General features: G+C 39.5%; 1 protein-coding gene across 1 annotated transcript in view; it reads right to left on the reverse strand.

The window, feature by feature from the left end:
• Positions 1–4,186: 4,186 nt before the first annotated feature.
• PHF20L1 (PHD finger protein 20 like 1) overlaps positions 4,187–12,584 on the reverse strand; it is a 74,516-nt gene continuing 66,118 nt past the window's right edge. Inside the window, exons 19-21 of the mRNA XM_045997497.1 lie at positions 8,797–9,163; positions 7,408–7,570; positions 4,187–6,051 (exon numbers count right to left, since the gene is read on the reverse strand). Coding sequence (XP_045853453.1) covers positions 5,909–6,051; positions 7,408–7,570; positions 8,797–9,163 — 673 coding nt within the window. The 3' untranslated portion in view covers positions 4,187–5,908. The remainder of the gene's footprint in view (positions 6,052–7,407; positions 7,571–8,796; positions 9,164–12,584) is intronic.

The raw sequence follows: 12,584 nt of genomic DNA on the forward strand, positions 1-12,584 counted from the left end.
ACTTCCAGAACAATGGTGGCTAGAAGTGATGATAGTGGACATTCTGGCCTTCTTCCTTATCTTAGGCAAAAAAGTATTCATTTATCATTACAACATAAAGAGTAAGTTTCTCAGTCATTGCCCTCTATCTGAATGCAAATTCCTGTCCATTTCTTTTCTGAGTTTTTAATCATGAATAAATCCTGAAACACAAAATGCTTTTTCTTATTGAGAGGAACATATTTCTATTTTGATGACATATTACATTGATTTTTTAAAAATATTAAACCAAATTTGTATTCCTGTGGAACACTCAACTTAAGCTTAATAGATCATCCTTACAATGGATCACCAGATTCACACTGCTAATATTTGGTTGAGGACTTCCGTGTCTATTCAAGAGGACCATGTATTGGTCTGTAATTTCCTTTCCTTTTGGTGTCTTTTCCTGTTTGGCATGAGGTCAGAGTTGGGTCTCCAAAAGTTAAGTGTTCCTTTCTTCTCTGTTTTCTGTCAGAGCTCGTGCAACGAGAGTTCTTCCTTAAATGTTTCATCGAATTCCCATTCAGGCCTGGAGTCTTGAGAAAACACTTTTAATTACGAATTCAATTTATTTAATTTCTTGGAGTCACTTTTGGTAATCTTTTGAGGAATTCTTCCACTTCAGGTAAGCTGTCAAATTTTATTGGCATATAACTTTATGGTCACATCTTTAAAAATGGTTTGTTGGACACACAGTAATGTTCCCTTCTCCATTCTAATTTTTGATCAGTCTATGTAGGAGTTAACCAATTTTACTGGTTAGCTCAAAGAACCATTTTGGTTTATATGGTTTCCCTATTGTTAGCATATTTTTATTTTCATTTAAAGTACCTTCTGAGTCTACTTATAACTTTTCTGTCTCATGGTTATTTTACAAATATGTTAATAATCTCCAGTCATGGTGGGGGAGGGGTGGTTTCCAGATATCCTACGCAGATTTCCAGTTCAATTCCATTGTCACCAGAGAACATACCATGATTTCAATTATTTTAAATGTATTGAGACCTGTTTTATAGCCTAGTATACTGTCCATCTTTCTGATTACTCCATATGCACTTGAAAAGGAAATTTCTGTTCTCATGCTGTTGGGTAGAATGTTGTATGCCAATTAGGTCAAACTGGGCATTCACATTTGTTCGTGTTCTATATACTGATTTTCTACTTGTTCTATCAATTAGTGTTAAAGGAAGGTTGAAATACTGAATTCTAATTTAAATTGATTTTCCCCATTTTCTACTTGGTAATATTTCCATTCGCTACATGTATTTTGATATTCTAGTAAGAAGCCTACAAATCCACTTTTAAATTGTAATTTACTATTTAATTTTTTCGTGGACAAAAGGGAGAATGATAGAGATCTGTAAGTATAATGGTAGGCAACATTCTACTGGGAAGTGAAACGGAAAGGCAAAAAAGAGATTGTAAAAAAATACATGAAAGTTCCCAATGTCAAGAATAAGCTTGCTTGTGTATTTTGAAAATAGATGTTGGTAAGTAGCTAAATGACTGATTCTATTACATATATTTAAAAACAGCAGGTTGATTTTAATATGCCAGTATTTACAAACTGGAAATCACACCCTCTACAATTGTTTAAATTTATGGTGAAAGTTTCAAATGGCAAAAGCAAAGGTCCACTGCCCATAGCAGGGTCCTCTGCTGTGCATGACTTTACTGGTTTTTTCCTCCCCTCCCCCACTTTCATCTTCCTCACTCCAACTTCCTTGGGTGAGCTCTTATAAACACAGTAAACATACTTAAGTTTTGTTTTCGGATCCACTTTTAGGGGTACCCAGTGACATAGGTACCAGGAGCAGGTAATTTTCCAAAATTCCTATGCAGAGGTCAGAAAACATTCAAAGACCATTTTTTTTTTAGTTAATGTACATTTTCTACTTCCCCCAAACTCCTCTACCTACAAATATAATTACCTTTCCATTATTTTGCCTCTCTGGCTCCTTGTAGTCTTTGATATCACCCATCTCTGAAAAACAGGCTTTCAATGTTTCTGATAGATGCAGCGAGTTCTAGATCCAGCCACATAACCTGATGGCTGCCACAAGGATGACACTCAATGTGACCACTGCATCTAACTTTCAACTTCACAATTTCATCAAAGCTTCTGGGAACTTTATTTGCTTCATCTACCTCTCAGCGCAGTTCTGTTAGCTATCACGCACATCTGGCGGGCGAAGAGCCCTTCGAGCTCAGAGATCACTGCCAGTCTTGTGCCAGAGGGAAAACGGGAGTGGCTTAACTGCAGAGCTCACGCCAGCCCCCCCCCCCCCCCCCCCCCCCCCCCCCCCCCCCGTGCCGGGTACAGCGCTCCCGGACGTTGCTCCTCTGTAGCAGGCACAGCACAGGGTACGAGAGGCGGCCTGGGATATGGAGGAGAAACTGAAGCTCCAGTAATTGCCCGGGTTTGTAGAGACACAAAGGAGAATCTTCCAGAAGAGAGCAATGTTAAGGAGGCAAGCCATGGAAACGAGCATGGTCTATCTAACAATGAGGCTGTACTTGCATGAATTTGAAAGCCGGACGACACAGACCTGATCTGAAACAGGGAGTCACTAGAGGCTTCAGAGAAGACAACTGACAAAATCAGCCAAACCACACCTCTGCTGGAGGCCATGAGCTTGACCAGCACAGTCCCTGCATCCTGAACCTGCCACTTAAGTCTTCCTGAGGACATGTTTCTGAATCAGCTTCCCCATCTCGAATGGACCTTTTGCCCAACTATCCACGCAAGCATTAAAGACGACTCTGCAGGTAATGCACCACACTGGCATAAAGCAGGCGCTCGGGGACTCTGAACCTTCCAGCCTGGCAAGTGACCGCTTTCATGAACTACGGCGATGGCAAGGTTAAAATTTCAGGAGGTCAGTGTCAACAGCAGTATGAACACAGCATGATGTGATAAAAAACTAGAGATGGCAAAGGAGGTGAACAGCGTTTGCTCTGAGCAGGCGGCACGGGCGGTGATGGGAAAGATATGGGGAGACTGAGTTTCTAGCTGGGGTTCTCAGCATAATGTCACAGCAGAGAGTGAAGGTGGAGGAGGTCCAGTTGACTGCAGGGGAAATAGGGTGCTTTGTTTCAAACACGTGGGCTATGAGTATGTGAGGAAATAAATCAGTGAAAGTGAGAGTGCCAGGAAACTAGGAGAGTGACTGGGTTCCTTTAAGAGTGCATTGTCCTTGAGTTTTAGAATACTAAGTCAGGAGGACCACGCGCACGCATGAGGGAGTACCAGTTACATTTATCAATACCACACTCAGGATCCCTCCCACCGGTGCTCGTTTGGTTCTGTCTGGGTAGCAGTGAAAAGGTATCAGGAAACACCCTCTCTAGTCTATTGCTGATACTTAAAGACATATTTGTTAAGCAAGACTAAGTGGAAAGAAAACTCATCTGAAACCTCTCACAACGGACAGACTTCTCAAAAACCAATTCATACTCAAACAGGGAAAGGCACAGCTTACTTCAAATCAAGTTTTGATATACTCTAAATTAAACGGGTTTGCGTATAAAAGTGATCTGACATTGACTGACTTTAAAAAACTAAATTAAAAAATTCAGACTTTCAATTCGTATACATAAAAGCAGAACAAAAATTTAGTAATCTAAGTATTAAAATGGAGCTTCTCATTTGCTGGCTGCTAACAAATAAACTGATCTGATCATGACGTACTACAGAAACAATGCACAGCAATCTAACTGTGGTCACCAGGGACTGAGAAGGTGAGTATTACTAGGTACAAAGGGTCTTCTGTGTATGTGACAAGAATCTAGGCAACTCCACTATTCGTGGGTTAAGGATGCTATCTGCTCCACTCTGGAAAAAAAAAAGATACAAATTCATTGTCTGGAATTCAACGACCACAGGGAAAAGATTAGAGCCATTATTTTTAACACAAATGAAAGGTAATACAGACATTAGGACGCTGAAGTCACACATGGAATAGAGGCACTATTCTTTTTTTACTTTAATATACAAATTTAAGCCAGTATCCCAACCACCTCTATTAAAGCTTTTCATTTCCCAGTAAGATTTCTGATAACGTTAATGTATAACAAGTAAATACACAAGACTGCATCTTATGTCTGTTGATCTTTGGCACATTTGTCAAGTTGGAAAATGTCAAAAGGCAATAAAAATCTCTAATGACGGTTTTGCACATTCTTTTAATCGTCTTCACATCAAAATATAAGGCCGCAAGAAGGCAAGCTGAAATTTTAGGATATGTGGAATAGTTTTAATAAAGAGTTTTACATACAGTACCTTACATATAGAACAGTGTGTTTGCAAATTTAAATAATATCTGAATGTACAGTGGCATGTATTCTTATCAAAGATAAATTCAAGTTTACTGTGTATCAGTTCTAAAATGCATTTACACAGATCGCTAGAACTGATAAACAGAATGAGGCATAAAATATTCAAGTGTTATATCATCAAATAGCCTCCTCTGAACAGTCTTTTTCCCCTTTTTAAAAAAGTTTCAAAACCTGTACATACATTTTTAATTTTTAAAAACAGTCTGTTAAAAGGTAACATTTCATGTTAACCACCAACTCTTATAGTCTATAGTAATAAAACTAGATATGTGCAGATATAAATATGTGTAGGACATGTACATATGTACGTTGAGTGTTTGTTTCGAACACGCACACACGCTTACGCATACCGGCGTATGGAGCCTGGCGGCGGCACGTAACTCACAAGAGCACTGGCAGACAGGAGGGCCTGGGCCCGAAATCCAGCAAGAGCTAACTCAGCAACTTAGTTGCCTTTGGTTTCAGAAATGTGTCCATTTGTGATCAAAGCTAAAAGTTTTGAGTGTGCACGTATTTTTTAAAAATAAAATTCATCTTCAGAAATGAAGCTTTTCCAGTATCCCACTACCAGCAGTTAAAACAGCCACAGCCACAAATCATTTCATTATTTTTGTCACTCCTCATCCCAGCTGAGGTGATTTACAATTTTTATCTGAAGGCAAACACCAAGCATACTCAGGATCAAACTGTACGCTGATGCCTGAGTCCTGAATTCAACTCTGTGTAGGACGGACACAGTCTACATGACGTCTGTGTTTCTGAGGGGCTGATGGCACACGCAAGACCCGGGAGCGCAACTCCCGCGACATTTAGCACTCTCTCCCCAGCAGCGTCATCGTCATTTGGCACGCGGACCCCTCTGCACGCCATTCTGTTTATAATGAGCTTAATGCCTGCAAGAAATTTCAATTATTTGGCATTTTTAAAAATATATAATCAAAATGAAGTCAGAATTCCACAACTGTTTTCCTCAGAAGTGAGGCTTCCACGGTCAGTCTTCCGATTACCGACATTCGTTACCTAGGAAACAGCTCATGATCCCATTCAAGTTTAAATACTCTAAACTCTGGAGCAGCTGGATCACCTGCAGAGAAGACAGTTCACATGGCAACCTTATAGAACTCTCCAGAATCTCCTTGCCTCTACAGTTTTGCTTTTGGCCAAACGCTGGTTTATTACATGGATCTTTCTACTAAAAATTAGATAAGCACACCATCTTTCTTTCTACACGTATCTCGAGCTTCATGTAAAGCAACTATTGAAAAATCCTGCCAACTCAATTTCCTTGGTACAAATTATATTCAACTTCATTGATCCCTGGCATATAACACATTATCAGACAGCTTGCTCATAAGCTTTTTCTAATATTAGCTTCCTTGATAGAGGTTGTTCTTCCTTTTCCTTTCCAAGGTGCCATCCTATTGATGTCACAAATCAGTAAATGACCAAACATCACTACGTTTTTTAACTATCCACTTAGCAGTCATGTGGATAATAAAAATGACCAACTGAAGAAACCCACATTCTTTTCATTAGGTTTTCACTGTTGTCATACAGAGCAAAGAGTTGCTATTTGTTGTACTTTGCCCATGTCAATTAGGAGCTGTTTGATATGGCGCTTAAGTTGGGGCAGTCTTGCGAGAGGGTCAGGTGGCTCCAACTCCCCTGTGAAATCAAGCCAGCTTTCCAGAACTAAAAGAGAGAACAGAACAAACAAATTTAAATGGCAACTGGAAGAAGTCACAAAGTGGTCTAACTGGAAGGCTGGAAAAGGATGGAGACAGAGTTCACGTTCCTTTCTCCCCAAGGCCATGAACAGACTCAAGCCATTTCTGAGAGGCTTTAGCAGCTTTTATATTGTATCTTATCCCACAAGAGCTCTAGTCCTTCTTGGTAACTTCTGTTCTTATTTTAGGTAATTTTTCCCTTTATAGGCATAAACTAATTTCATTTGGAATTATCTCCTTCTACTCTCTTCTGGAATAGGAAACAGTTTCCTGTGCCTGCTGAAGCTATTATTTTAGACTTAAATAATCTCTACTTCATTTTAAATAAAACTTAACTACTCTAACCATTCTTTTTTTAAATCAGGAAGTTCTTTTTAAGAATGGAAAGGAGGTGGCAACTTCTCAGTGTCCTTTCCAGTCCCACTGTTTTATCATTACTTTATAAAAATGCAAGCATATTAGAAGTCTAGGCAGAATGCAATTAGTTATTTCACACTTTTTATTAATAATAAGGGATAATGTCAAATGCATTTTCCCCCGTCACATATCTACTCAAAACATTAAAGTAACAAAAAGCTAAATTAAACCAAATGGAAGATGCTTTTGAAATGGGTTTCCTTTTCCTCTTTCCTCAGGGAAAAACAAAGCAGTAGGAGCTCTCCCTTACCGTAGGGGGAAATTTTTTTAAAAAGGTGGGGGGGGTGTTACAATCTTATGTATGAGGTTAGGAAAAAACTCACTGGATTAGGAATCAGTTATTTCTTACTCAATATTCTCAACTATAAAATGGGGATAGTATCTTTCCTGTCCACTCCTCAGGGCCCTATGTGATAAAATGAAAAATATCAAAGAAAAGCATTTGAAAACATGTATGCAAACTTCTGTTTTACCTACTTGAGCTTGTAGGGGTTTCTTGCTGTTGTTGACTTTACTGCCTACTGACCACAGAGAGCAAAGATACAAAATGTTTTCCCTCACATTTTAAATATGCTTAAGGCCCTTACACTGACTTCCAAAGAAAACACAGTTCAATGAAACTAATAAATATTCTGTATATGCTCTATATTGCACCTGGAATTTAATTAATATCCACCTTTAAAAAAAAATGAGGTAATATCCAATCATATTGTTTTCAGCCTGAAAGACCCCAAACCCCAGCTGTACTGAATGCGACATGAAGGAGCAGGACACCCCATCAGTAGGGACAGCACCTCCAGTTCTCAGCCCGTAACTTACAACACTTCACACAACGTCGCCGTAACAACAATAAATACACTCTGCATACTGTAGCCACTGTATTTTGGTTCTTTCTTAAAATTACCGTCAACTTCTTTTTCTATTAGGTCCATCCTGCTGGTGACTTCGTTCTGCATATTCTCTATGTGTGTAAGGAGATTGAGCTGCCACTGAAGATGGGAGTCTCCTGGGTCTTCAGTGCCCTTTTTATCATTATAAATAAATACCGTATTCCTCTCAGCTGGATTCTTCTCCAAAGAACCATTAGGAAAAAACAAAATTAGGTGAAATGTAATGTCATAACAGGAAAGATACACCAAACAACTCATTACCACAATGATCAGTGAACCAATCAGACTCTTAGATTATTTGCCAGCGCATAATTAAGTTATATCTGATGGTCCTTAAAAGAGCAGATATGCTTGCCATGTCTCTCCACAAAGCCTAGCATGGGGCTCCATAGGGTGGAGAGCATTCAACAAGACATGCTAAAGAAATAAGTTGCTAATTATACTCTGTAATGAGAAACCCCAGCTCATTTAGACTAACCCCTTCCTCAACAAATCTAAGCTAATGACATAGTGAAGGCAGAAAGCAATGATGGAAAAATCATGACGGCTGACAAAGGCCAGTTTAAAGTCTCATTACCCGCAGACTATAATTAACTTTTGCAGTTAAATCAGTGAGGCATGAGAGAGATAAAAATCTTTTAAAAACTTAAGAATTGCAAAGTGCTTTACACACACACAAAAAATCTGAACTCACTCACCAGAAAGAATTCCTTTCATAAAAGGGACAGTAATTTGACTAAATCATTTGCCACAAATATTATGAACTATAGGCTTCCCAAATTTATTTGTTTACAGTGATTTCTTGATAATACAGGCCAGAAAAAAAAGAACTAATTTTAAAGTGGTATGACTAGCTGAAAAATCAATGAAAAAAGAAGAAACAATATTTCTAAGACAATCTCTATGAATAGGAAAAAGTTCATAGAAATTCAATGGATACAGAGCTGTAAGAATTCAGTTTATCGCACAATGGAATTGATATGCATATGTAAGTATGCTAAAATTTTAAAAAGACTGGAATGCCACCTTTTATCTGAAACATATGTTGTATTAACATACACACACCCACAAACACTTACACATTGTCACACATAGACATCTTCATTTGGAAAAAAAATATGTCTCATAGTTTTTGGAGGTATCTAAGTGTGCTTATAAAAACTGAAACTTTGATTAGGGCAAAAGTTTACTGAATTACTACAACTCTGAATCAGGGGATAATTCAGTGTTCAAATAGCCAGTGTTTTCTAATAGAGAAAGCAAAAAATGTCTCTACCCAAAAAGGTATTTGTGAACTTGGAAATATAAGCATAGTTTTACTGGGAATTCAGTACGTTTTATTTTACAAAATTTTCCTACGGTCTATCATATTTTCCAAGCCAAAACAAATGAACTAGTTATACCTTTTCAGGCATTCCATCTTCTTTCACTGAGTAGTGTGAACGGTTTTTATCTTTCATATGGAATTCTTGTTCTTCTTCAAAACTACTAACATCATCATCATCTGAGCTCCCAGGGTCTACAAGAGACTTGCAGTCTTGACCAAAATGTTGTGGCTTTTGGTAACTGTGCTCACTTGTTATGTACGTTCCTTCCATTTTTATGGGCAAACGAGGTGGTTCTTTATGGTTCTGTATGTGGTATTTCTTTTCCTCTATATTAACTGTGTCTTGCACTGCTACTTTTTTCTCTATCCCAGCAATTCCTTGATCTTGGTCTTTTCGCTTCCCAGAACAAGCCCAAAGATGAAGGTCAGGATGATGTTTATTCCTTAAAGCAAAGTTGGAGAAAGAGCAGTTCAGGGGCGGGGGAGGGAAACAAGTTTAGTGCCATAATAAATTTCAGAAAGTAAAAATGATACAGATAACCCCTGGTTGTCCATGCCTTCTGTACAGTGAGTGTGCTGTCTCAGGCAAACTGATCTCCACTTCTCTACTGAAGACCTAGACTCACCAAGGGAGCCAGGCTAGAAGGAGGGCAGGGGTTCAAGACAAAAGCAGAGGTATTCTTTAGGGTAACTTGTCCCAGAATTTAATCCAAAGTTTGAATTCTTTTTTGCAGAATATGATTTATAGAAATAATACTCAGGTAGAAAAGCAATGATGAGGGGCCCCTGAGTGGTTCAGTGGGTTAAGCATCTGCCTTCAGGTCAGGTCATGATCTCAGGGTCCTGCTCAGCAGGGAGTCTATTTCTCCCTCTCCCTCAGTAACCCCGACCCCAGCTTGTGCTCTTTCTCTCTTAATAAAATCTTTAAAAAAGGCAACAATAAATATAATTATGTTCATAGCTCACATCATCACTTGATGGATGCACTTCTTTTCCTATTGACTTTTCACCATATTTTTTTTTAAATTGTACAACACAAAAAACTTGTATATGACAAAGTTTAAAATCTTTATTCAATCAAAAAGTGATACTTGCTCATGACAAAACATTCAGGCAATAAATGCATACAAAGTAAAAACCTCCCCACCAGGACAACCATGAAAAACTGAGGTATAATCTTTCAGATGTTTCTACACATACAAAATTATTTTTTAAATGGATAAGCATATACTTTCTCTTTTTACACAAATGGGGCTCTCAGTTTGCCCTCCTCGTAGATGACATATATGGGCATCCTGCCCCCTCAGTGCACAGACGTTTCCCCCACTTTCACATTAACCATGTACCCCGGTCTAGGCTCACCAGCCCATTCCCACCTACAGACGTGTATGCGTGTTCGTGTGCTCTCTGCACACGAGTGGGGAAATTGCAGTCAGATACGGAGTTGCTGGACAGTGGGCACACATTTTAAATGTGATAAATGTCCAAGCGGCCTCCAAAGAGGTTGCACTGATTGGCCTTCACCCACAGTCTATGGTAACGCCCTCCTATCGCTAATTCTAGTCATTAAAATTCTGCAATGAGTGAAACCACAATTCTTCAATCAGAACCGATAAGAAAGGCAAATACTTAGGAGGCATAAACCTTTCAGAAACCTCAATGTTTGTGAATTAATTATTTCCAGGTTAGACAAACACCCAGGGGCCGACTTTAGTTTTCTTCTAGTAATACCCAAATATTGTCCTAAAATTACACATTTTATCTTTTGGACCTCTAATTTAGTATCAGAAAATACTAAAATTCTTTTACAGTAAAGGCACAGCAGAAAGTTGGCTTTGTACTCTGTCTAATGAACCATGTCCTGCTCTGTCACTGAGCTTAGACAAGTACCTCTATCTTTTGACTACCCATCTATCAAATGAGAGATCTATTTTTCAGGCTTATTTTAAGGATTAAATGAAATCTGATACTACAGCACTAATTTCTGGCATGAATTAGACTTTCTTTTTAATAGGTTAGGTCTTCCCTCAAGTTTTAGCATTTGTATGCCCTTTTTATAAAGAAATCCATATTCACATTTATGACATACAACAGAAGTAAATTACATTCAACAGTCACCGAATACTTATACGTACACTAGGGACTGGCAACAAAATGATGAATAGGACATAAGCCCTACCCTAAAGGAATTCATGGTGTAGTAAGGAGAGACGGACATGAAAAAACAAAGTGCATAGAAGTGCTAACCTCAGTGTGTAAGGAGTTTGCCAAGAAGGGTGTGTGATCAGCCCTGGTTGGGCAGGTATCATGAAAAGGCACCTGCTAAAAAGACTAGTTATGGAAGGTTCTAAGTGTGAGTAAAGGCTTGTAACTATGATACAGCAGGCTTCACTCAGGGATTATGGTTTGGTAGAGCTGCAACGTTTGGGGAGAACAACTGGGAGAGGGAAGACACTGCAAGCAAACAACAGCATACATATCAGGGAAGGACTCCAAGTGAATGCTGCAGGGCCAGGAAGGCACTGCGGGATATGAAGCTGAAAAAGAGGCAAACTCTTTTTTTTTTTTTTTTTTTTTTAAGATTTTATTTATTTGAGGGGCGCCTGGGTGGCTCAGTGGGTTAAGCCGCTGCCTTCGGCTCAGGTCATGATCTCGGGGTCCTGGGATCGAGTCCCGCATCGGACTCTCTGCTCGGCAGGGAGCCTGCTTCCCTCTCTCTCTCTCTCTCTCTCTCTGCCTGCCTCTCTATCTACTTGTGATCTCTCTCTGTCAAATAAATAAATAATCTTTAAAAAAAAAAAAAAAAAAGATTTTATTTATTTGAGAGAGAGCATCAGAGTGCGCCCATGCAAGAGCAGTGGGGAGGGGCAAAGGGAGAGTGAGAAGCAGACTCCCCACTGACCAGGACATGGGGATGGATCCCAGAACTCTGGGATCATGACCTAAACCAAAGGCAGGTGCTTAACCGACTGAACCCACCCAGGCACTTCAAAGTCCTACTTATCTTTCACTAAAATCATACTGGCAACGGTAAGAAGGATGAACTCAAAGAGTACAAGACTGGAGCCGCAGAGAACTAAAAAGGTGTGGCGATGTGGAAAGACAGCCTGGGCTGGGACAGCATGAAGAAGAGAGACAGAAACACACAGAACGATGTTAAGGAATTACAACGGACAGGTGCCTGGGCACACCAGGCTGAGGGGAAAGCTGGACGGACGAGGCCAAGGAGGGGAAAGGGTAAGTTTCTGGCCCAGGCAAGTGAGTCAAAATGAAGACAATCTTGTGAGAAACCAGTGAATCATCCTGTTTTTAAATAAATATTGTCTTAAGAGAAAAATTCTAGCCAGGGATTAGAAGAACTGAAAACACGGGCTTCTAGAATACTTGGACAGGTTACTTAGGGAGGCTCAGGCTGGGTTTGTTTGTTTTGTTTTTTCTTGTTGTTGTTGTGGTTTTAAGGGGAAAGAGTCTGGGATGATTAAAATCCATTTGGTGCAGAGCAGAGGAATGGATTATACGACCTGCTCCCTTCAGAGTCCATCTCAAGGTAATTAAAAATTACTACTTCATCTGGACACCATTCCTGGAGGAAGGCACAAAATACCAGCTCACCAAGCAACTGTATTTAATTCCGTGCCTACGGCAACCACACAGATCAGCAGGGCAGGGACTAGCATTTGCTGGACTAGCAGAGGTGGTAGTGACCTTCAACCATGCTTATTCATTCCAGGACAAGAGGCAGGAACCAGCTACTCATCCAAAAAGCTTATTAGTCCTATTTTTAAAAGTTAAAATGTGTTCAAATATCTCTTCTGTCTCCTGAACTGCTCATCTGAACCTTCCAAAGGCCGCCTGATGACCCTG

Source organism: Meles meles, chromosome 1 (assembly GCF_922984935.1).
Source record: "Meles meles chromosome 1, mMelMel3.1 paternal haplotype, whole genome shotgun sequence".
Lineage (NCBI taxonomy): Eukaryota > Metazoa > Chordata > Mammalia > Carnivora > Mustelidae > Meles > Meles meles.